Below are 23892 nucleotides of genomic sequence, written 5' to 3' on the forward strand. Positions count from 1 at the left end.
CATGCGGACTATGTGGCCTGCCCAGCGGAGCTGATCGAGTGTGGTCAGTGCTTCAATGCTGGGGATGTTAGCCTGAATGAGGACACTGATGTTGGTGCGCCTGTCCTCCCAGGGGATTTGTAGGATCTTGCGGAGACATCGTTGGTAATATTTCTCCAGCAACTTGAGGTGTCTACAGTACATGGTCCATGTCTCTGAGCCATACAGGAGGGCGGGTATTACTACAGCCCTGTCGATCATGAGCTTGGTGGCAGTTTTGAGGGCCTGGTCTTCAAACAGTCTCTTCCTCAGGTGGTCAAAGTCTGCACTGGCGCACTGGAGGCAGTGTTGGATCTCGTCGTCGATGCCTGCTCTTGTTGATAGGAGGCTCCCAAGCTATGGGAATTGGTCCACGGTGTCCAGGGCCCCGCCGTGGATCTTGATGACTGGGGGGCAATGCTGTGCGCTGAGGACAGGCTGGTGGAGGACCTTTGTCTTATGGATCTTTAACATAAGGCCCATGCTTTTGTACGCCTCAGTAAATACGTCGACTATGTCCTGGAGTGCAGCCTCTGTATGTGCGCAGACGCAGGCATCGTCCGCGTACTGTAGCTCGATGACAGAGGTTGGGGTGGTCTTGGATCTGACCTGGAGACGGCGCAGGTTGAACAGGTTCCCACTGGTTCTGTATTTTAGTTCCACTCCAGCGGGGAACTTGTTGACTGTGAGGTGGAGCATGGCAGCGAGAAAGATTAAGTAGAGGTTTGGGGCATTGACACAGCCCTGTTTGACCCCGGTTCGGACGTGGATTGGGTCTGTGATGGATACGTTGGTAAGGATCACGGCCTGCATGTCGTCTGGGAGCAGGCGGAGGATGGTGACGAACTTTTGAGGGTATCCGAAATGGAGGAGGACGCTTCATAGACCCTCACGGTTGACAGTGTCGAAGGTCTTTGTAAGGTCGAAGAAAGCCATGTATAAGGGCTGGCACTGTTCCCTGCATTTTTCCTGTAGCTGTCGCGCTGCAAAAATCGTGTCTGTTGTGCCCCGTAGGTGACGAAATCCTCACTGTGACTCCAGGAGGAACTCCTCGGCCACGGGAAGAAGACGGTTGAAAAGGACTCTAGCGACGACTTTCCCAGTGGCTGATAGCAGTCAGACTTATCCCCTTTTTTAAAGATGGTCACGATTACTGCATCTCTGAGATCTCCCAGCATGCTCTCCTCCCTCCAGATGAGAGAGATGAGATTGTGTATTCGTGCCAGCAGTGCCTCTCCGCCATACTTCAATGCCTCAGCAGGGATTCCGTCCGCACACGTAGTCTTGTTGTTTTTAAGCTGTCACATGGCTTTTTCTACCTCATGCAGTGTTGGGGTCTCACTGAGGTGGTGGCGGATATGTGTATCATTCCCGTAATGACTGATATCAATCCAATTACTTCCCAAACTTTTACACAACTGGAATTTAAGTTCCTCCGCTTCCCTGGTTCCTTGCCCTGGTAATAATGCAAGCCGCTTTACTAACTGTGGCCCTGAGTGAGCACCAAAGATTGCAACTGTGATTCGATGAAGCAGAGCCCTGGAAGTTGTTTCAAAACCTACTACCTTTCCCCAGTGATTCCCTAAAGCTTGCAGGACCATGTGAACCCTCTGTTTCTCTGATATGTTCCCTGGCTGCCACCATCCCAGAATATTACACCACCACTGGGCAAACTTAAGATCCTGAAGCGGTGCAGGTCCCACTTCACTAAAGATAGCTCTCATGTCCTGTAACTTTACCCCTCCTCACTCATACCAGGAATCCCCAAAACCACTTAAGGTACTGTTCCCTTCACGAGCTCCATAGGGAGTAGAGGAATCATGATCCTTCTCTCGCCTTGTCCGCCCAAGTGTGCTTCTCCCACTCTCCGCATTACTGGAAGGTCGTGTGTAATGTTGCAGGGTGTTAAGCGTGTGAGGAACCGAAGAGGCGTCTAACTGCTCCGCCTCCGTACCTAACGTTGCCAAGTGAACCACACGGGGTTCGAAGCTCCGAAGTCAGAGAAGACAAAGGAGTTGCAGATGGGAATGGTGGTCATTCTCCCTGTCCCTTAATCCCCTTTTCAAATCTCAGACCTGTGGAATCCTCCGAATACAGCCAGCTTTATCAATTGCTATCTCCGCTGGGCAACCTAATACCACCATCTGCTGCAGCTTAGATATTCCTTTCTCTCGATCTTGCTGATGAACAGAACCGTAATCAAGATGCTGATCCAGCGTCAGAACAGCCCCACATGCCTGAAATCTTTTAGCACTTTTTAACCACCCAAACACTAATCTTTTTTAACTGGACACTCTCCACTAAAGACTGCCGTGTCTCCCTCCATCCTCCTGTCATTGTTTCCTGCCTTGTCCCATAAGGTCCCCCTTTAGACTCAATCCATTCATTAAGAAATGACTGGACCTCATCTGGAATATCCCCTGATCCTCCCTTTACTAACTGGAGATCCCTTTAAGTCACGATAACTAAGAGAATGCTCATCCCTCAAACTAATGTGTTGGAAACACTTCTTCGAACAACTCAGCCAACGAACTTTTGAAAATCACGTTGGGATCTTCGAACAACTCAGCCAACTTTCTGCTTCACATCGGGGTCTTCGAATAAGCCTACGAACTTTTGAAAATCATGTCGTCGGGGTCATCAAAATGTTGTAACGGCTGTCTTGCTCTTTTCACTTCGTTGCTTTAAACGTCGAATTACTTGCACACATTCAGTTGTAGCAAAGGCCAGATCGGGTCTTTTATTCAGACATTCATACTAAACAATCTCTCCAAGAAGTGGCACACCTTTTTTTTTTAAATATACTTTATTCATATAAAATTTTCACAATACATTGGAAAATAGCTCAGTACCTTGCGGTCAGCAATTCCATACAATTCGTTTGGATGTTGATAGCAGTTCCATATAATGCACTAGCGTGCATTTCATTTCAAGGTACAGTTTAGTACAATCCGTAAATCACATTACATGTAGTACTGTGCAAATAAGGGTATTACATGGAGCAGGTGAGAACAGGTTTACATTAGATTCCAGGATACATTTTAATACCAATCACGAACCACGTTACATGTAGCACTGTGCAGATGAATGCAGTACACGGACCGGATGGGGATACATTTACATTTCTGTACAAGTTACTAAACAGTGCAGAGACTTTCATTATACATGGCACAACACAGGTATTTTTCAGTACATGGTGCTCTATGTATACAAGCAGATTAACAAGTACAGCCCGAGGGGGGTCTTATTCCATTCCCTGGGTTTACCATGGCAGAAGGGCCTTAAACTGTGGCTCTTCCCCACCGTGCCTTTGCGGCGACTGCACCAATTTTTAGTGCGTCCCTCAGCACGTACTCCTGGATCTTGGATTGCGCCAGTCTGCAACACGCAGACATGGACATCTTGCTCTGGAAGACCAGCAAGTTTCGGCAAGACCAAAGTGCATCTTTCACCGAGTTGATGGCCCTCCAGCAGCAGATGATGTCTGTCTCGGTGTGTGTCCCTGGGAACAGCCCGTACAGCACAGAGTCCTGCGTTACGGAGCTGCTTGGGATAAACCTCGACAGCAACCACTGTATCTCCTTCCAGACCTGCCTTGCAAAGGGGCAATCCCGAAGGAGATGGATGACAGTCTCGTCCGCACCACAGCCAACTCGGAGGCAGAGTGCCGTGTTTCTGAAACCCCGGCTGTGCATGAAGGATCTGGCGGGTAGGGCCCTCCTCACCGCCAACCAAGCTACGTCCTGGTGCTTGTGTGAAAACTCTGGCGATGAGACGTTCTGCCAAAGGAGTTCGACAGTCTGCTCGGGGAACCACCCGACAGGGTCCACCCTCTCCTTTCGCAGGGCATCCAGGACCTTACGTGCCGACCACTGCTTTATGGCCTTGTGGTCAAAGGGGTTTTTTCCGAAAAACTTTTCCACAAAGAACAGGTGGACAGGCGCGTGGTCCAACTGGTGGGGGCGTTTCACGGCAGCGTGGCCAGACCCATCCTTCGCAACACCAGGGACAGGTAGAACCTCAGCACGTAGTGACACTTGGTGTTTGCGTACCGGGGGTCTGTGCACAGCTTGATGCAGCCGCACACAAAGGTGGCCATCAGGATGAGGGCCATGTTCGGAACATCCTTTCCTCCACTGTCCAGAGATTTGTACATCGTGTCTCTGCGGACACGGTCCATTTTGGACCTCCAGACAAAGTGGAAGACGGCCCGGGTGACTGCCGCGGCACAGGAGCGAGAGATGGGCCAGATCTGCGCCACATACAACAACACCGAGAGCACCTCACTCCTGATGACCAGGTTCTTTCCTGCAATGGAGAGGGAGCGCAGCTTCCACCATCCCAGTTTTTGTTTCACTTTGACGATACGCTCTTCCCAGTTTTTGGCGCACGCCCTGTCCACTCCGAACCATATTCCCAACACCTTCAGGCTTATCTGGCTTAACGGTGAAGGCAATAAAGGATCGGCCCAGTTGCCAAAGAACATGGCCTCGCTTTTGCTGCGATTGACCTTCGCTCCCGAGGCCAGTTCAAACTGGTCGCAGATTGTGAGCAATCTGCGGACCGACTGCGGATCCGAGCAAAGGATTGTGATATCGTCCATGTATAGGGACGTCTTGACCTGAGCGCCTCCGCTGCCTGGGATCGTCACCCCTCTATTGCCCACATCCTTCCTGATGGACTCGGCAAAGGGCTCAATACAGCACGCAAACAAGACAGAGGAGAGAGGACAGCCTTGCCTGACTCCAGATCTGATCGGAAAGCTTTCAGTTTCCCATCCGTTGATTAGAATTGTGCTACTGATGTCTGTAGAGCAGTTGGATCCAATTGCGGATACCCTCCCCAAACCCCATTTTGAAGAGCACGTCCATCAGGTACGCGTGCGATATCCTGTCAAAGGCCTTCTCCTGGTCTAAGCTGATTAAGCAGGTGTCCACCCTCCTGTCCCGCACGTAGGCGATCGTATCCCTGAGTAGCGCGAGGCTATCAGAGATCTTCCTGCCGGGGACAGCGCAGTCTGGTCTGGGTGAATCACCAGCTCAAGAGCAGACTTGACCCTGTTGGTGATGACCTTTGACAGGATCTTGTAGTCCACATTGAGCAGCGAAATGGGCCGCCAGTTTTTGATTTCCTCTCTCTCCCCCTTCTGCTTGTAGATGAGGGTGATGATGCTTTTCCTCATCGTTTCTGACATGCTGCCAGCCAGAAGCATACCCCCGTACACTTCCAGCAGGTCTGGGCCAATCCAGTCCCACAGAGCCGAATACAACTCAACCGGTAAGCCGTCGCTTCCGGGAGTTTTATTTGTCTAGATGGACCGGACGGCCTTTGTCAGCTCGTCCAGAGTTAGCGGGTGGTCCAGACTCTCCCGCTCGCTGTCGTCTAAGACCTCCAAGATAGACAACAGGAAAGACTGGGAGCCCGCGCGGTCTGTAGGCTTGACGTCGTCCAGCCTGGCATAGAAAGATTTGCTGATCCTCAGCATGTCAGGCTGTGAAGACGTCACAGAACCGTCTTCTTCCTTTAGGCTGGTGATCACAGAGCTCCCTCGTGTACCTTTTGGAAAAAGAAACGCGAACACATCTCATCCTGCTCGACGGAGCGGACTCTGGAGCGGAAGATGATTTTGGAGGACTCTGAGGCAAAGAGCGAGGCTTGCTGGCCCTTCACCTCTTCGAGTTCCTCCGCGACATCGACCCCCATTAACTGCAGCAGGAGCAGGTTTTGCATACTCTTCTGGAGTTGGGACAATTCCCTCTGTCTCCCTCTCGCCTCCTGAACACCTTTGAGGATGAAGAACCTCTTGATGTTTGCCTTGATTGTTTCCCACCAGTGCATCGGTGAATCGCAGAGGGGTTTTATGGTTCTCCAACCTTTGTAATCCCTCTTGAGTTCCTCAATGTTTTCCGGAGTCAACAGTTTCACGTTCAGCTTTCATATCCCTCTGCCAACTTTCTGGTTTTCCTGTGGGCGACAGTCAGCCAGTAGGAGGCAGTGGTCAGAGAAGAACACCGGCGTAACGTCGGTGGATCTGACCTGGAGCGTGTGGGACACAAACAGGAAGTCTATTCTGGAACGGACGGACCCATCTGGTCTCGACCAGGTGTATCTGCGCAGTGCTCCGTCTGCAGGGTTGCTGAAGACGTCGCACAGCTTGACGTCTTTTACCTCGTCCATCAGGAGTCTGGACGTGGCGTCCAGTTTGCTGTCAGCTCTGCTGGATCGTCCAGCCGCATCGATGATGCAGTTGAAGTCACCGCCCAGACTGACCGGCCTGGACGTTGCCAGCAGCAGTGGGAGCTGATGGAAGAGGGCCAGCCTCTCGTTCTTGAGAGCTGGGGCATAAACATTAATTAACCTGAGAGGGGAATTTTTGTACATTACATCTTCTACAAGGAGGCGGCCACCCACCACCTCCTTAACTTCGGTGATGGTGAAGTGGCCTCCCCGCAGCAGAATGCCCAGGCCGGAGGACCGGCAGTTGTTGCCTCCTGACCAGATGGATGGTCCGTGGGCCCACCATTGTGACCACTGCCGGTAACTGCTGAAGTGCGGCTGACCGCACTCCTGCAAGAACAGCAGGTCTGCGTTGGCCCTGGCGAGGTACCCCAAGGTGGAAACTCATCGCATAGTGGATTTTATGCTACACATGTTAATAGATGCAATTTTTAAATCCATTTTAAAGTTAGTGGTTACAGTTCAAAACATTACATTTCAAATAAGCCGTCCTTTAAGTCGGAGGCCTGCCCAGTGGTCTGTTCCTGCATACATAGATTAACACTATAAAAGTCTACTTCACCTGAGCTGGGATACGGGTCGTCCTCTGCCGTGAGGGTGCTTCGACCAGGGGACTGGTGCAGTGCTATCAGAAAGTCCGATATGTCCTCTGCGCTGTCCTCGCCTAGTGATGGTGGCTCCCTCTTTTCATCACTCACAACGTTCTGGAGCTGGGGTGCTTCAGTCGCTGCGTCGCTCCCGGTATTCCGGAGGTGGGGTGTACTGGGCACTTCACTGCTCCCGTTGTCCCGGAGCTGAACTGCACTGGTCGCTTCTTCGCTCCCGGTCGCCTGGGGCTGAGGATTGGCATTTTGCCTCTTGTTCTGGTGGCGGTAGTGAGGGGTTTTGTCTCTCCTTTCGTCATCAGACGAGCTGCTGCCGCTGCTGTCTGTCGTGGACGTTAGCCGCCTCTTCCCTTTCATTTCAGCAGGGGCCATTGCTTGCCTCTTTTCCTTATGCTTGTGGGCCTTTTTCTTGATGGTCTCCCATCTCGCTCCATCATCTGTTGGGTCTTTTATTCAGACATTCATACTAAACAAACTCTGCTTGCAAAGGCAGCTCTCCAAGAAGTGGCACACTTTCGAGATTCCAGTGTCTCTGGTGTCCAGTGTGTGTGTGTGTGACAAAAAATAGTTCCTTCTCTTATACCTAAAAAGCCTTTGATCTCTTATTTCATTGCATTTAAACAATCACGGCTGATTGCTTTCTGACATTTAACATGCAGACGATGTCATCAAATAGTAACAAGGTACACTCAAATACAAACAATGTCATGAATTACTATTGCTATTCGCATAGTAACAAGTTACATTCAAATAATTAACATACAGATGATGTGATTTACTGTACACAAACCAGGTGATCGGCATGCATAGATAGTATCGATGATGCATACAAATAATTAACATCCAGATGACCAGCATGCATTTCAATGGCTAAAAGGCACCATATCGTCTAGCAGCCTGTTTTAATCCAATCTTGAATCTTCCAACTTTTAACCCTTTCGATCTCCAGTCTGCGCCGAGGCGAAGAGTTTCAGAAATGTAGGCTTGCGCTCCCACAAGCAGGACTTGGTGCGAGTTAGGACATGGGCTGCCGAGTTTTGGATGACCTCAAGTTTAAGTAGGGTAGAATGTGGGAGGAATGCATTGGAATAGTCAAGTCAAGAGGTAACAAAGGCATGGATGAGGGTTTCAGCAACAGATGAGCTGAGGCGGGGCAGAGACGGGCAATGTTACGAAGGTGGAAATAGGCGGTTTTAGTTATGCCGCAGATATGTGGTCGGAAGCTCATTTCTGGGCCAAATATGACACCTAGGATGCGAACAGTCTGGTTCAGCCTCAGACAGATGTTAAGGAGAGGGATGGCGTCGACAAGGGATCGCAGTTTGTGGCATGGACCAAAGACAATAGCTTCGGTCTCCCAAATATTTAATTGGAGAACATTTCTGCTCATCCAGTACTGGATGTCGGACAAGCAGTCTGACAATTTAGAGACCATGGCGGGCTCGAGAGAAGTGGTGGTGAGGTAGAGCTGGGTGTCGTCAGCGTACATGTGGAAACCGATGCCCTGTTTTCGGATGATGTCGCCTAGGGGCAGCATATAGATGAGAAATAGGAGGGGGCCAAGATAGATCCTTGGGGGACACCAGAGGTAACAATGCGGGAGTGGGAAGAGAAGCCATTTCAGGTGATTTTCTGGCTACGATTAGATAGATAAGAATGGAACCAGGTGAGTGCAGTCTCACCCAGCTGGACGATAGTGGAGAAGCGCTGGAGATAGATGGTGTAGTCAACCGTGTCAAAGGCTGCAGATAGGTCGAGAAGGACGAGGAGGAATAGTTTACCTTTGTCACAATCATAAAGAATGTCATTTACGACTTTGATGAGAGCCGTTTCGGTACAGTGGCAGGGGCGAAAACCAGATTGAAGGGATTCAAACATGCAGTTCCAGGAAAGATGGGCACAGATTTGAGAGGTGACAACACGTTCAAGGACTTTGGAGAGGAAAGGGAGGTTGGAGATGGGGCGGTAGCTTGCAAGCCCAGTGGGGTCAAGGGTTGTATTTTTGAGGAGAGGGGTGATGATGGTAGATTCGAAGGAGAGGGAGACTGTACTGTTAACAATGTCAGCTAACATGAGAGTCAGAAAAGGAAGTTGGGTGGTCAGCAGTTTAATGGGTATAGGGTCAAGGGTGCAGGAAGTGGGTCTCATGGACAAGATGAGCGTGGAGAGGTCAAGAGGGGAGATCAGCGAGAAACTGGAGAAAGATGTGAGTTTAGGATTAGGGCTGGGGGGAACCTCAGAGGAAGTTTGGTCCAGTGGGCTAGGGGAAGGAAGGGAAGTGGCAGAGGCAGCTGATTGGATGGTCTCAATTTTTGAGACAAAGAAATGCATAAGCATCTCGCAGTTCTTGTTGGAATTGAGTGTGGTTGAGACAGGGGAGAGAGGTTTAAGAAGACGGTTAGCAGTAGAGAATAGTAACTGGGGTTCTCTTTGTATTCCAGAATGATCCTGGAATAGTGAGCAGTTTTGGCAGACAAGAGTAGGTCCCAATAATGTTTTATGTGTTCCAGCCAGACCTGACGGTGAATGGCTAAACCAGTTGTCCACCACATCCGTTCAAGTCTGCGCCCCTTGGACTTCAGGGAGTGAAGATGAGGGCTGTACCAGGGGGAATGGGCAGGGTGAGAGAGAGTAATAGCTTTAATAAGGACTAGGACATCAAAGGTGGTGGTGAGGGTGTGGTTGAGCAGATCGGTGGCTGCAGAAATGTCATGGTGAATGGAGGGCCAAAGGTTGGACAGTTTGGAATTGATAAGTGCAGTTGTAAGAGAGTCTGGAGAGAGTTTTTCCAGGGGTGAATGCAGAAGGAAGTAGGATTAGGTGGGGGAAGGGGGATGTGAGTGGAGAGCGATACAAGTAAATGGTCAGAGATGGCCTTATCTGTAATTGATACGGTAGGAATAGCAAGGCCACGAGAGATGGTAAGGTCCAGGGGTGGCCGTGAATTGGGTTGGGGAGTTCACGTGGAGGGAGAGATTAAGGGAGGAGTGAACTCAGAGGAGAGAGAGCATGATGAATTGAGATGGAGGTTGAAATTACTGAGGATGAGGAGTCGCTTGGCACAGAGGCCGAGGGAGGAAAGCAGTGAAGGTATCTCGTAAAAAAATTTTTATGGTACTTGGGTGGGCGGTGGAGAACGAGAATTTTAAATGAGAGATGAGGGGTTGGAATAAGGTGAGATGTTCAAAGCAGGAGAAAGTGCTGGAGGAGTAGGGGGACAGACCAAGATGTGATTTGGTGATGAGAGCCACACCACCACCACGGCAGTCTGGGCAGGGCACGTGGTGAAAGGTATAGCCAGATGGGGAGGCTTCATTTAAAGGTAAGGTGTCATCACCCCTCAGCCAAGTTTCTGTCAGGACCATGATGCCGATGCAATCATCCATGATAAGTTAATGGATGGTAAGGGCTTTGTTCGCCAGCGAATGGACATTCTGTAAAGAGTTATGGAGAGGATCGGTGATGGCTGATCTAGTCTCAGCATCCACAGGGTCAGCGCTTGGAGGGGTGAGTTGGATGGGGAGGAGATTGGCAAGGTTAGCCCCCCGCAGGCAAGCTGGGCAGCAAGTTCGGTGAGAGTGTAGGATGGGACAGTTGGGGTTACTACTCGTGAGCAGTGACATATGCCATGGTGGGCCCTTCGGAGGATGCCAAGAGAGGCACAAAGGGAAGCTGTAGACTTATCTTAAATGGAGATTGTATGTCTTTTAGTGCTGCAAAATGGAAGATGAGTCAAAAACGAGTCCCCATGGTTTTCTGATGCTTCCTTGGAAGTCTTGGTAGATGGTATGAGGACGATGAGGGAACTTCTCTTTCCTGCTTTTAGGGAGTGGTTAGGGGGTTAACAAGGATTGTTAATGCAGAGGGGCTTTGTGTCATGTTTCAGGGGAGGGAAATGAGCTGGTCACAGGAAGTCCTCTTCTATCAACTGATCCCTGACCTTTGTGGCTGGAATGGTTTATGCTGGCCTTTTTTCTTCTACTTCTCCCTCCTTTTTAGCCAATTCTTCCTTGTCAAATGATGACTTTTCCTGTTGTTCTGCCTCTGAAAACTGCAATCCTCCATATTTCCAAATGGTGCAACATATAATTTTGCAAAAAACTTTGTGTGGGCCATATTGTAGGAAGCCCCAAGACTTGGCACGCTTCAATATTGCAATACTGTGCTCAATAATGTTCCTTGTACCTTAGCTGTTCAGGTGTGCTGTGATTAAAAAGACTAATGGGATGTTGGCCTTTGACTCAAGAGGGCTGGAGTACAACTCTTTTGATTGGAGAACAAATTAAACAGTTAAATCAAGTGCCCCCCGATCTGGGGGACACTCCAGACACTTATAACTGCCCTCTTTTTTTTCCTTTTTATTTTGGTTTTTTTTTGTATTTTTTTGTTGTTGTTTTTTTTGGGCACTAAAATCAAATTTTTTTTTCCAAGTGCCCCCTATAAAAGGGGAGGGGGACACTAAAAACACCGGCAATTAAAACAAATTAAACTTTAAAACATAAAATCAAATTAAAATTTGGTTGCCTGGGGTGATGATGCACTCCAGTCCCTCCGGCGCCCACCTCTCGTGGAAGGCCGCGAGCGTACCGGTGGACACCGCGTGCTCCATCTCCAAGGACACCCTGGCCCAGATGTAGGCACGGAAGAGAGGCAGGCAGTCAGGCTGAACGACCCCCTTGACCGCCCGCTGCCTGGACTGGCTGATGGCACCCTTGGCCGTGCCCAGGAGCAGTCCTATGAGGACTCCCCTCCCCTCCGCACAGGGTGCCCAAAGATCAGGAGTGTGGGACTGAAGTGCAGCCAGAATTTCAGGAGCAGCCCCTTTAAATATTGGAACAGGGGTTGCAACCTCGTGCATTCAATAAAAACATGGAACACGGACTCTTCCAGACCGCAGAAATTGCAGGCGGCCTGGGAGCCCATGAACCGACTTAAAAATTTGTTGCACGGGACTGCTCCGTGCACCACCCTCCAGGCCAAGTCCCGATAAATAGTGGGAGGACTCCCTCGTAGAGTGCCCTCCATCGGGGACCCCCGCCTCCTCCGGACGGCAAGATTGTACGCCATGGCGTGTCCGGACGGCAGGTGAGGATGGCAAAGTTGAGAGTGTGCAGGAGCAGCCCGTACAGGAAACCCCTCCGCGCAGAACTGAAAGGCACGGAGGGGATTTCCCCAAGACGGCTCAAGTTGTGAGGCGCCGGCTCCCGAGGGAGGTTCCGGGGTTTGGCGCCGATGAGTAATTCTGTCCGGACGGGGGTCAGTTCGGACGGGATCTCCCCACGTGCTTGAGCCTCCTCGATACACCTAACGGAGTCAGGGCCCAGTGCTGTTTTTAGCGACTCGATGGCATCGGCCGCGCGGCGGACGTCAGCCGAATTTAGGCGCCGCGCCAGCATGTCTGGCGCCATCCAGCCCGTTCCTCCGCCGTCGAGCAGGTCCCTGACCCTGGTCACTTCGCCAGCCACAGCCCTCTCGTCCGACTGCCACCTAAAACCTCGGTCGTGGAGATACGGATTCCCGAGCAGCGGCTCCTGCAGGACAGCCGCCACTCCAGCCGGTGGAGAGCTGCGCTTGGTGGAGACTTTGTTCCAGACCCTGGTGAGTTCCTTGTAAAAGACAGGCAGCTCCTGGACGGCGGTCCTGACGCCCCCCAAGCTCACAAACAGGAGCTGCGTGTCGTAGTTGAAGGGCTGGAGTACAAAAGGGTGGAAGTCATGTTACAGCTGCACAAAGCTCTGGTTAATCTCCATCTGGAGTACTGCATTCAGTTCTGGGCGCCGCACCTCAAGAAGGATATAGTGGCCTTACAGGGGATGCAGCGCAGATTGACCAGGATGATACCATGGCTAAAAGGGTTAAATTATGAGGACAGATTGCATTGACGAGACTTGTATCCCCTTGAGTATACTAGATAAAGGGGTAATCTAATTGAGGTGTTTAAGATGATCAAAGAAGTTGATGTGGTAGATAGAAAAAAAACAATTTCCTCTGGTGGACGAGTCCAGAACAAGGAGGCATAGCCATAAAACTATAGCTTGGCTGTTCACCGGTGATGTCAGACAAAGGGTAGTGGAAATCTGGAACTCTTGCAAAAAGCTGTTGAGGCTGGGGGGCAATTGAACATTTAAAAACTGTGATTGATAGATTTTTGTTAGGCAAGGGCATTAAGGGTTAAGGAACCAAGGCAGGTAGAATGAGTTGAAATACAGATCTAATTGAATGGTGGAACAGGCTCGAGGGGCTGAATGGCCTACTCCTGTTCCCATGATGTTATCAGTCATGTGTGCATGTGGTAACCCTTGTCCCCAAGCAGCCATCCTCTTATTGTCCTGGAAGGATGGAGGATAGATGAGTGTTGCAGAATGAAGGCTGACTTCAAAACTGGCACAGACTTGCTTGATCTTTCTGCGGTAATTACACATTAATCAAGTGGTAGCCCTTCCTGTTGACAAAAGCTGCTGGCTTGGCTTTTGGTGCCTTGATAGTTACCTGAGTGCAGTCTATAATGGCCTGGACACGAGGGAACCCTGCCAGTGCTGCAAATGCCAGGGCTGTCTCATTTTGAGTGTTGGCATGGGAAAGGTGATGTATTGGTTGTCCCGGGCAAATAGGACATTGGTGCTCAATGATGTTCCTGCTGGTCTCCTCCAACTATTCATTCTTCAGAGGATGGCTGCTTGGGGATAAGAGCTAACCCCTCCAACATGGCTGATGGCACCCCTCCAAAATCACATCATGCCTGAACAGCTATGGTACAATCACTGTCGTGGGGCCACCAGGAACATTATTGAGCACAGTATTGTTTGACACAGTATTGTGTGGGTGATATCGCCTTTGACAGTCTAGAAAGAGCTGAGGCAAAAATGTCAAAAACGACTGACAGCCACTGGCAAAGCATGGCCATCTGGGCCAGCAGGCAGCAGATCCTGTTACAGAAGGCTGCATCGGTCAACGACAGCCCATGGACTGGATAAGGCCTTCTACGAGCAACTCCCCCTCACCTACTGCCTTTTACTGGTTGTTCAGACTGCTCCTTCTCCACTTCTTCCAGTCGTTCATCCATCCAAAGCAATTAAACAAAAATGGCACCCATAATAAGCTGTAAGTGGTTCATAAGGCGCAAAAAAAGGAAGAAAGAAGTAATCGCTAAGTACAAAATCAATCCCTTGGAAATCCACTAATCACAATAGGACATAGATTCCTATGATCTGAGTGCCTGCAGCTGAGTGCCCCTTTAAATAGTGCTTCCAGGGAGTCAGTCAGTGCCTGAAGCCAATTCCACAAGGATTTACTGAGCGGGTTGGCCAATTGCTTTGGAGTCCTAATTACAACAACAACTTGCATTTATATGGAGCCTTTAATGTAGTGAAACATCCCAAGGCGCTTCACAGGATCGTTATCAAATGAAATTTGAGATCGAGCCACACACAGATATTAGGTTAGATGACCAAAAGCTTGGTGAAAGAGATAGGTTTGAAAGGAGGAAAGAGAGGGAGATAACATCACCAGGCCTCGATTTGCATGCATCGATGAGGCCTCCACCTGCTTCCAATGGGCACCTCGGCCACCAAAATGAATCAGCAGTTAAAATGGCAGCTAGCGTTCCCACCAGGCAGGGTGGATTAAAATCAAACTGAAAATCTAATATAAATCAGATCCTCAAACTAATTAGACATGAAAAATAATTCAATATATCTAAATCCCTGATGAACTCTATAGTACCTCTACATGATCGATTTTTACAGAATTTTTTTAAAGCCAGAAATGCATTAGAAATTAATTTTTCTTTTGATTTAAAGACCTTATATTTAAGATGTGTCAGTTATATTTCCTATTGGAGGATTCTATTATGCTCTTGTGATGTAACACCTTCATTCTGTTTTTCAACCAGAGCATGACTCTGAGATGCTGAGAAGAAATTTAATTGAAATTATGAATGTTGAATACATCACCTTCTGGATGAAGGATGATTTAAACATTGGTAACAAAATGTAGATCCCAATCTTACAATACAAATCAGCAGACCTGAGAAGTGTAATTAATTTTACTAATTAAATTACAGTCTTTTGCTTATTTTCTGCTCTAAAGGTCAATCTTGTCTTTAGGCAAATATATGAATATTTAACTTTATTGTTATGTACATAGGTAAATTCCTTGCGCTTGATTGGCTCAAAAAGCTTCCAATAAAACAGCAACATATCAGAAACAGTTATGGAACCTGCCAATCAGTATGTAGAAGCCAGGTATGAAAATTAACGGCCAGCAATCTCAAAAAAACTTCCAATTTAAAATTGGGAACTACCAATAGCAAGAAGCAAAAGTAGAAGCAATCAAATCAAATATTATTGAAAAATATTTTTGATCGGCAACTTGGATTCTCCAATAGGCTAAGCATTTATTTCTGTAAATAGAGACATTTAGGAAATTAAACTTACTTATACAATTTCATTTTCTGTGTTTAAATATGTACAACAATGTTTTTCAGTAGATATCTCAGCCTCTCTGAAAAGCGTAAAACTTGAAGTTCATGGCTTTGTCAGAATCATCACAGGAAGACAGAGATTTGGTTTATGTTTAATTCCCCAAGCACTTGCACCTGTAATTTCCAGCATGTTGCAATCTGAGCATTTTTAATATAGAGGAAGTTCTTAGCATGCATCAGTTTTATTCAGTGACAAAAATATACAATGCAGGTTGAAGCCTGAAGAAAGGTTATGGGTATCAACTTAAAAACTCCAAGACAAAATATTAACTTGGAAACTTTTTATTGAGGTATGATTTGACAGGAAAACTATTTTCTAGCGATTGTTAGACTGATGGCAGAAAATCAAGAAATAAACACTTTTTTGTACACAGAGGAAACATGGCACACAGAGACAGCAATCTGGAGAGAAACCAAGAGAGAGGGAAATACACAAGAAGAAAGATAGCAATCCCAGGAAACTAGCAAGAAATTAACACAAAGAGCAAGCAAGGCAAAGAGATCCAGACACAGACAGAAATCCAGAGAAAAACACAGACAGAAAGAGAGAGGCAGACAGACAGAGAGACACACATAGAGAGCAACAGAAAGACAGATAAACAGATAAGAGATCCAGAGAGAAGCATAGAGATTCAGAGACAGACATAAAAAGTAAAAGAATGATTCAAAGAGCAGAAAGAGAGAATGGCATACAGATGCAAAAAGCTGGATCGTAATTAAGAGAAACAGAGAGAGAGAGACACACTCTCACACAGGTGGAGAGATAGCCAGCTAGGGAGAGTGACGGAGTTAGAAGTCCCGATTTTAACTTGGAGCAGTAGCCATGCGTGCGGAATCCAAGGCCGGAGGAAAACCATCCCAACTTAGATAGAACAAGAGCAGGGAGATTTTAGCTCCCAGGCCTCACCTATATAAGCCCCGTCAGTGTCCCACTCGCAACTGGCGGGGCGGGGCGCGGCATTCAGTTAAGTCACCAGGAGAGGGTTTGGGAGGGTCTGCCGGATGGGGGTGGGGAAGCCTAGGACAGGGGAGGCCTAAACTTTCATTGTGGGGCATGAAGGAGTGCTTCTGCTCTTGCCTTTTTGAACCTCTGTCTGCTCTTCCCGCTGTTCTTGGCCTGGTAGGAAAGCCACAGACCTCCTGTTAAAATAGCAGTCGGATTCTGATGACGTTATCAGAATCCTATAGGCATATTTAAAGAAGAACTCCTCCAGTTTCTGGTAACTGTCCTTCCCACAGGCTCAGAAGATCAGGTTAAAATCGTAAAAGAGCAGGACCTCACCTCACGATTTTAACTGCCCACCCGTTCAGTTTCTAACCAGACTGACGGAGTTAAAATCACCCCTAGAGAAACCGTAAGACAGATTGTGAGACAGAGACACTTAGGGCAAAAGGGAAAGCAATCCAGACAGAATTCAAACCTTAGAGACACAGGCTGTTTTCTCTGATTGGTGCCAATTATTTGTTGTGGCAGAAATTGCTGAGAATCATGGAGCAGTTATGGAAGAAATATCTAAAATCTCAAGCAGTTGCAGGAGATAATTTTCTCAGAGTTCTAGTTGATGTTTCCCCTCACTAGCATTTTAATATAAATTAGTGGCATGTTTTAATATGCCCTTTCCCAGCCTCTCTTGGCTTGCTTAAAATTAATACAGTGAGATAATACACTGGAACTTCCCATAACTATTATATAATACATTCTGCATTTCATGTTATATCACTCCCGTCATTGAAAAAAAACATTCATTGGGAAAATGCTGGAATCCATTATTAAGGAAGTAGTAGCAGGACATTTAGAAAATCATAATGCAGTCTAACAGAATCAGCATGGTTTTATGAAAGGGAAATCATGTTTGACAAATTTGCTGCATTCTTTGAGGATGTAACGAGCAGGGTGGATAAAGGGGAACCAGTGGATGTTGTGTATTTGGATTTCCAGAAGGCATTCAATAAGGTGCCACATAAAAAAAGGCTACTGCACAAGATAAGAGCTCATGGGGTTGGGGGTTATATATTAGCATGGATAGAGGATTGGCTAACTAATACAAAACAGAGTTGGGATAAATGGGTCATTTTCAGGTTAGCCAACAGTAACTAGTGGGGTGCCACAGGGATCAGTTATTTACAATCTATATTAATTACTTGGATGAAGGGACCGATGAATGTAGCCAAATTTGCTGATGATACAAAGATAGGTGGGAAAGCAAGTTGTGAGGAGGACGCAAAGAATCTGCAAAGGGATATAGATAGGCTAAGTGAGTGGGCAAAAATTTAGCAGATAGAGTATAATGTGGGGAAAATGTGAGGTAATCCACTTTGGTAGGAAAAATAAAAAAGCAAATTATTATTTAAATGGGGAGAGATTACAAAATGCTGCAGTGCAGAGAGATCTGGGGGTTCTTGTACATGAAACACAAAAAGTTAGCATGCAGGTACAGGAAGTAATTAGAAAGGCAAATGGAATGTTGGCCTTTATTGCAAGGGGGATGGAGTATAAAAATAGGGAAGTCCTACTACAATTGTACAGGGCGTTGGAGAGATCTGGAGTACTGCGTACAGTTTTGGTCTCCTTATTTAAGGAGGGATATACTTGCATTGGAGACAGTTCAGAGAACGTTCATGAGGTTGATTCCTGAGATGAAGGGGTTGTCTTTGGAAGAAAGGTTGAGCAGGTTGGGCCTATAACTCATTGGAGTTTAGAAGAATGAGAGGTGATCTTATAAGATTCTGAGGGGCCTTGACAGGTTAGATGCAGAGAGGATGAATTCTCCCCCCCTCCCCCCCCCCCCAATGGGGGAATCTAGAACTAGGGGGCATAGTTTCATAATAAGGGGTTGCCCATTTAAAATGGAAATTAGGTGGAATTTCTTCTGAGGTTCGTGAATCTTTGGAATTCTCTACCCTAGAGAGCGGTAGAAGTTAGGTCATTGAATATATTTAAGGTGGAGATAGACTGATTTTTGAGCGATAAGGGAGTCGAGGGGTATAGGGAGCGGGCAGGGAAGTGGAGTTGAGACCAAGATAAAATCATCCATGATCTTATTGAATGGCGGAGCAGGCTCGAGGGGCCAAATGACCTACTCCTCCTATTTCTTATGTTACGTTCTTATGAAAATGCTACAGGAGATCCATGTGCGTGTGTGTGTGTGTATTATGTTTTTAACAAATCAGCAAACACACAAATGTACAGGACATAGTCAGTTATCAATGCAAATTTCAGTGTTATACAGGAGATCCATGTGCGTGTGTGTGTGTGTATTATGTTTTTAACAAATCAGCAAACACACAAATGTACAGGACATAGTCAGTTATCAATGCAAATTTCAGTGTTACATTAAAAAAAAGTGTTAAAAGAAAGCTAGTCTGACCTCTAATGGCCCAACCAACTGCTAATACCAATCAGCACCTTGTTAAACTGAGAAAGACACAGTAATTACACTTAATAGTGTTAAAGGGACACACCAAGATATGAACCACTACACTTGCGCGGCAGGATAATACATTGTTCATTACGTGGTGCAATGCACCTGCCCTTATAAATCAGTATATCTGCCAACCTGTTGTGAGTAGTGTCAAGAGTGATGCCTCTAGTATTTTAATAACTTTAATATTCAACAGTAAAGAATGTACATTTTGTTATTTGACTAAGAATGCTGCAAAGGAGGTTTAAAAATAAAAGCAGTAAATGTGTTGACTCACTGACACAGAAAGTGTGTACCACCCATATGTGAATAATACCTCAGTCCCTTAACCAGCAAACCTTATTTGCATATTAATACATTATAAGCAAGTATAATGAAAACTTTAAATAGCTAAACTTTGTACAATGAACTAACAAAATGGTAGCATTTATGAATAAAGAAAAGTATTGGAAAAAAATTAAATGTATTGTTAATCTGTGAATAAGTTAAATGTTTCTTTTAGCCTTATGGGAAGTAATCTGGAATATTCTACATTTTTAGACCCTCTATTTAATGATTTTTCTCCTGATCTGCTTTAGGCTTCATCTGTGCTGCGAGGATTCTTGGACTTGATGTTAGTGAGGGATCCTTTACAGAGAGCATCTGCACAAGAATTATTAAGGCATCCATTCCTCAAGCTAGGCGGACCGCCGTCCTGTATTGTACCTCTTATGAGACAATACAGATATCGCTGAATGGAGAGGATTTCAGGCCCTCTCAGCACATTATTGAAATGAAAATTTAACAGTAGATGATAGCACCAGAAAATGTGAATGAAGAAGATTGAAGGATATTACAGTGAAAGCAGATTATGATCTTTTTTGAAACCTATGGCTGGTCAAAGATACACAATAACAAAATAAATGAATATATGCAATCTGTTGTACTCAAGCTCCCGGAGTGGCTATTGTACCATTTCAGATTTATAGTACCGCAATATAATCAATCAAGCAGGCGTGAGGTGTATTTCTCATCATATGACTTGGCTGTTGACTTCAAGCACTGCCTTCTGGAGCATAGTTTCCTCGGGAGGTCAGTTTGTCTGCCTTTCAACGTGTGCAGGGGATGGAATTCATATCAGGTTCAAAGGCTCAGACATCGTAATAGATTACAGCACATTCGGGACTCTTCTCCAGAGTCTTGCTCAGTAAAATGTGTGGAATTTGTATTTCTATAAGATAGTGACTTGTTTTTTTCTTGAGTAAGCACTTTTCTTCCACACTAGCAGTGCAATGTATTTTGGATTGGATTTGTATCTTATCTACAGTTTTTTTTTCTGATAAACTAACAGTATTTTGTGGTGAAGTAACTGTTGTGATAGCAATCAGTATTAAGAGAATTTTTTTCAGGGATGTTAACAAGACCTTTACGTGGGTGGGGGTTTGTCAATTTGTAGGGGAAAATGCTTTGAGTTGCATACATTAATGAACTTGTTCAAAACACTTATTTACTGAAACAATTTGTTTCTGACTTGAGGCACTGCATTGAACACTAATGAACCTATTCAGTTTGATAAATTAAGAGTTTTGTTTGACCACATGTTACTTAATGATTTTTTAAAATATTTTTGCTGCTGTCTACTTGTCAGTGAATGTTTATAACATTAAAATAAATGTAATGTTTGTTAAGTGTGATTGCATGTTTTAACAGTCATGCAAAGTTTGATAGAAACTTAGTAAGCTATAGTGCGGTGTAGAGTGAAATCTGTACACCTTTACAGAGGAAATAAATAATGCTGGGTATTTATTAAAAAAATGATGCCTTTATTTTGACTCTATTCAACAGTCACAAAACACACATTATTTGCAAAACTTACAACATATAATAAAATGATCATTAATGTGCATTAGGGAATGTTGTGGTTATCTGTTTTACTAACTGGAATATCGATGTACCATCAGGAAAGTAAACAAGGAATGAACACATGACGATCAGTGGAATTAAGCTTACAGTTGTTGAATCATTTCAAATGCTGCAAAGGTATAACACAGGCATTACTCATATGACATTTTATCTACCTGATTTCATGTATTTGCTTTAATGTTTACTTTGTCTAGAATGCCACATTTATGGAAAACATTTCTTGACCAGCCCAATAGATTCACAACAGTGCTATTCTATATTCATGAGCAAATTTCAAGAGACTCATAAGACTCTAACTAACTAACTTGTTATTCAGTCTAATATAGCATTGGACAGGTAAATTGAACTTACAAACAGAAAGAAAGACTTGTATTTATACAGCACCTTTTATGATCTCAAGACATCCCAAAGTGCTTTACAGTCAATGAAGTACTTTTGAAGTGATCGGTCATGTACAAAACACCAGCAAAAGATATACAGATAGTCTATAAGAAGATAGTATACAAAAAGGTACCCTTGAAGGACATACAAGAGTTACAGGCAGCATACTTCTGTAAGGGCCAACATGCATCCTTTGGGGAGCTTGTGGCATTTATCCAGGAGAAAGTAAATCAAGGAGAGCCAAGGCCAAAATGGGTAAACGGTCTCTTGGCATACATCGCACATTACTGCGCTCAGAGAGATGAGAAACTAATGAGGCAGGATGCAAAAGAGACTCAAAATTTAAGGAAAGAGATACAAGATTTAAAAGACCAAAGGGCAAAAGGGATACAAGATTTAAAAGAATCACAAGTAGAAAAGTAGAAGAGGTCTGACTAAACGAAAGCGATTCAAAATATAAAAGAGCAAAAGGAAGAAAGCCTTCAACTTATTCGGCAGTTAAAGGAGAGAGAAATACAGCATTTGAGACAAGAAATTGATCAATTAAACCACAGTATTAAGCAATTAGAAAGGGGCCGAACAGGCAGCTTCATTGCTACAGCAACAAAGCCTTTCAAATTTAAATGTCACAGCAGCCATCGTTGAAGCGAATGAAAACATGTTAGAGTTATAAAAATATAAATTGGAAAACTTGGGCTCTGGCAAGAGGTAGAAGATGCTGGTGGGGGCATTAAGGGAAATAATTAAGAAGCCACATAGGGAGACAGGCCACTCCCGGTGCCAACTAGAAATAGCGAGGCTAAAAAGTAAGTTAGGGGAGCAACAGGCCTTGGTATCTGCAGTAACACGGGGAGCCATAACAGAGACAACAGAAGGAGACAGATTGGGAAGAGGAAGGCAGTCAGTATAATCCCCAGGAGGGTGGTGAAGCATAGGATACCTTGGAGACACGAGGGCCAACCGTAGCAGTAGTAACCACTTCTTTACGATGTAATGCGTATGGTCACATCACCAGTAACCATATCGACTCACAGCCCATATCTGGTGCTGATGCCATGGTAGACACGAGTTGGGGCCCATTAATGATGGGGACAACCCACTGGGAATTAACAGGAGGTGGACAAATTTCAGGAGAAGTCACCCTGAGTTGGAAGAGAGAGACTTAACACGAGTCCTTCGCTTGGCCTGTTCCACTTCCCTAAGAGATAATCTGCCAGACGCAGTCCTCCAGCCTGGCACAGCAGCTAAAGCAGTCATGATCGAGATCCTAAACCATTTAGGGATCCAAAACTTAAACTTAGTGGCTCTGCTTAATCATACCAAGCAGCGCCCAGAAGAGACCCCGAGAGCCTTCAGTAATCGCCTGTATGATATCTATGAACATACCCAGAACCAGGCACCTGCAAATGCTGCAGTAGGAAAGAATCAGGAACAATATAAATCAATGTTCCTTACCCAACTCCACTCCTTAAAACCACCCTGGGCATAGCCATGAGGCCCACCAATCAGTGGACAGATATAGAGACCAGCGCTCAAATAGCCTGGGAAGTGGTAAAAGACTAGTTAAAGATGAAGTCACCACCCACTGCATCATCATCATCATCTTATCAGTCCTTTGAAATTGAGGAAGACTTGCTTCCACTCAAAAAATAAGTCCTTAGGTGGCTGAACAGTCCAGTAAGAGAACCACAGTCCCTGTCACAGTTGAGACAGATAGTCATCGAGGGAAAGGATAGGTGGGACTGGTTTGCCGCGTGCTCATTCCGCTGACTGCGCTTGATTTCTGCATGCTCTGGGCGATGAGACTCGAGGTGCTCAGCGCCCTCCCTGATGCACTTCCTCCACTTAGAGCGATCTTTGGCCAGGGACTCCTAGGTGTCCGTGGGGAGGTTGCATTTTATCAGGGCGGCTTTGAGGCAAGTAAACCAGTGTCAATAGTGGTGGGATTTAGGTATTACCCCTTTAAGGGACAGTGCTTTAATTGTAAGAAAGTAGGCCATCTAGCAAAAGACTGCAACAGACCCAGTCAGGCACCAGACCACGGTGCAATGCATAGATACCTCCCGAGGGACGAATCCAGGCCCTCTGGGACAGATCAACGATTGGACCAGTTGATAACCCTCATGAAAGCCTAAATTGTTACGGGGGGGAATACAAAATCATTTACTGGTGCACGCAATCGCCGATGCACACTCATTAGAGAGACCCCTTCAAGGATCCACCCTATGACAGAGTTCGGCCCCCAAAGATTGGTCGGAAGTGGGGTTCTGACATGATGGCAGCGGGAGCCCAGTAGTCCTTGTTGTCTTAAAAGGGGACTGGCAGCAGATTATGCTTATCGATACTGGCTCAGCCGTTACCATCATCCATACCCAATACCCTGTACGCCATGCAGCGGCGGGCAAGGACTGTATGACCCTTAAAGAGTCTTTGGAGGCCGAACCCTATCATAGGATGGATCCTTGAAGGGGTCTCTCTAATGAGTGTACATCGGCGATTGCGTGCATCGGTAAATGATTTTGCATCCCCCCCGTGACAATTTTGGATTTCATGAGGGTTATCAACTGGCTCAATCATTGATCCATCTCAGAGGGCTTGGATTCATCCCCCGGGAGCTGGTTCGGTGCCTGTCTGGGTCTGCTGCAATCTTTTGCTAGGTGGCCTACTTTCTTACAATTGAAGCACTGTCCCTTAAAGGGATAACACCTTTAAAGGGTTTAATGGTGATACAATCACTGCGTATACAAGGCCGCTGAACTTCAGTTTGGAGGCCTCACCTGTAAGGTCCCAGTGCCAATGCTGATGACCACCCCCAACGGAAGAGAAATTGTAGGAACTGACGTGT

At 46.2% G+C, this 23892-nt stretch overlaps 1 protein-coding gene across 3 annotated transcripts in view; it reads left to right on the plus strand.

The window, feature by feature from the left end:
• The window catches only part of LOC139273233 (serine/threonine-protein kinase PAK 5-like), a 365900-nt gene extending 345339 nt beyond the window's left edge, over positions 1–20561 (plus strand). For all 3 annotated transcript variants that reach the window (XM_070889858.1, XM_070889859.1, XM_070889860.1), the window contains one exon: positions 19343–20561. In XM_070889858.1, coding sequence (XP_070745959.1) covers positions 19343–19498 — 156 coding nt within the window. In that variant the 3' untranslated portion in view covers positions 19499–20561. The remainder of the gene's footprint in view (positions 1–19342) is intronic.
• The last annotated feature ends 3331 nt before the right edge of the window (positions 20562–23892 follow it).

Source organism: Pristiophorus japonicus, chromosome 9 (assembly GCF_044704955.1).
Source record: "Pristiophorus japonicus isolate sPriJap1 chromosome 9, sPriJap1.hap1, whole genome shotgun sequence".
Taxonomy (NCBI): domain Eukaryota; kingdom Metazoa; phylum Chordata; class Chondrichthyes; family Pristiophoridae; genus Pristiophorus; species Pristiophorus japonicus.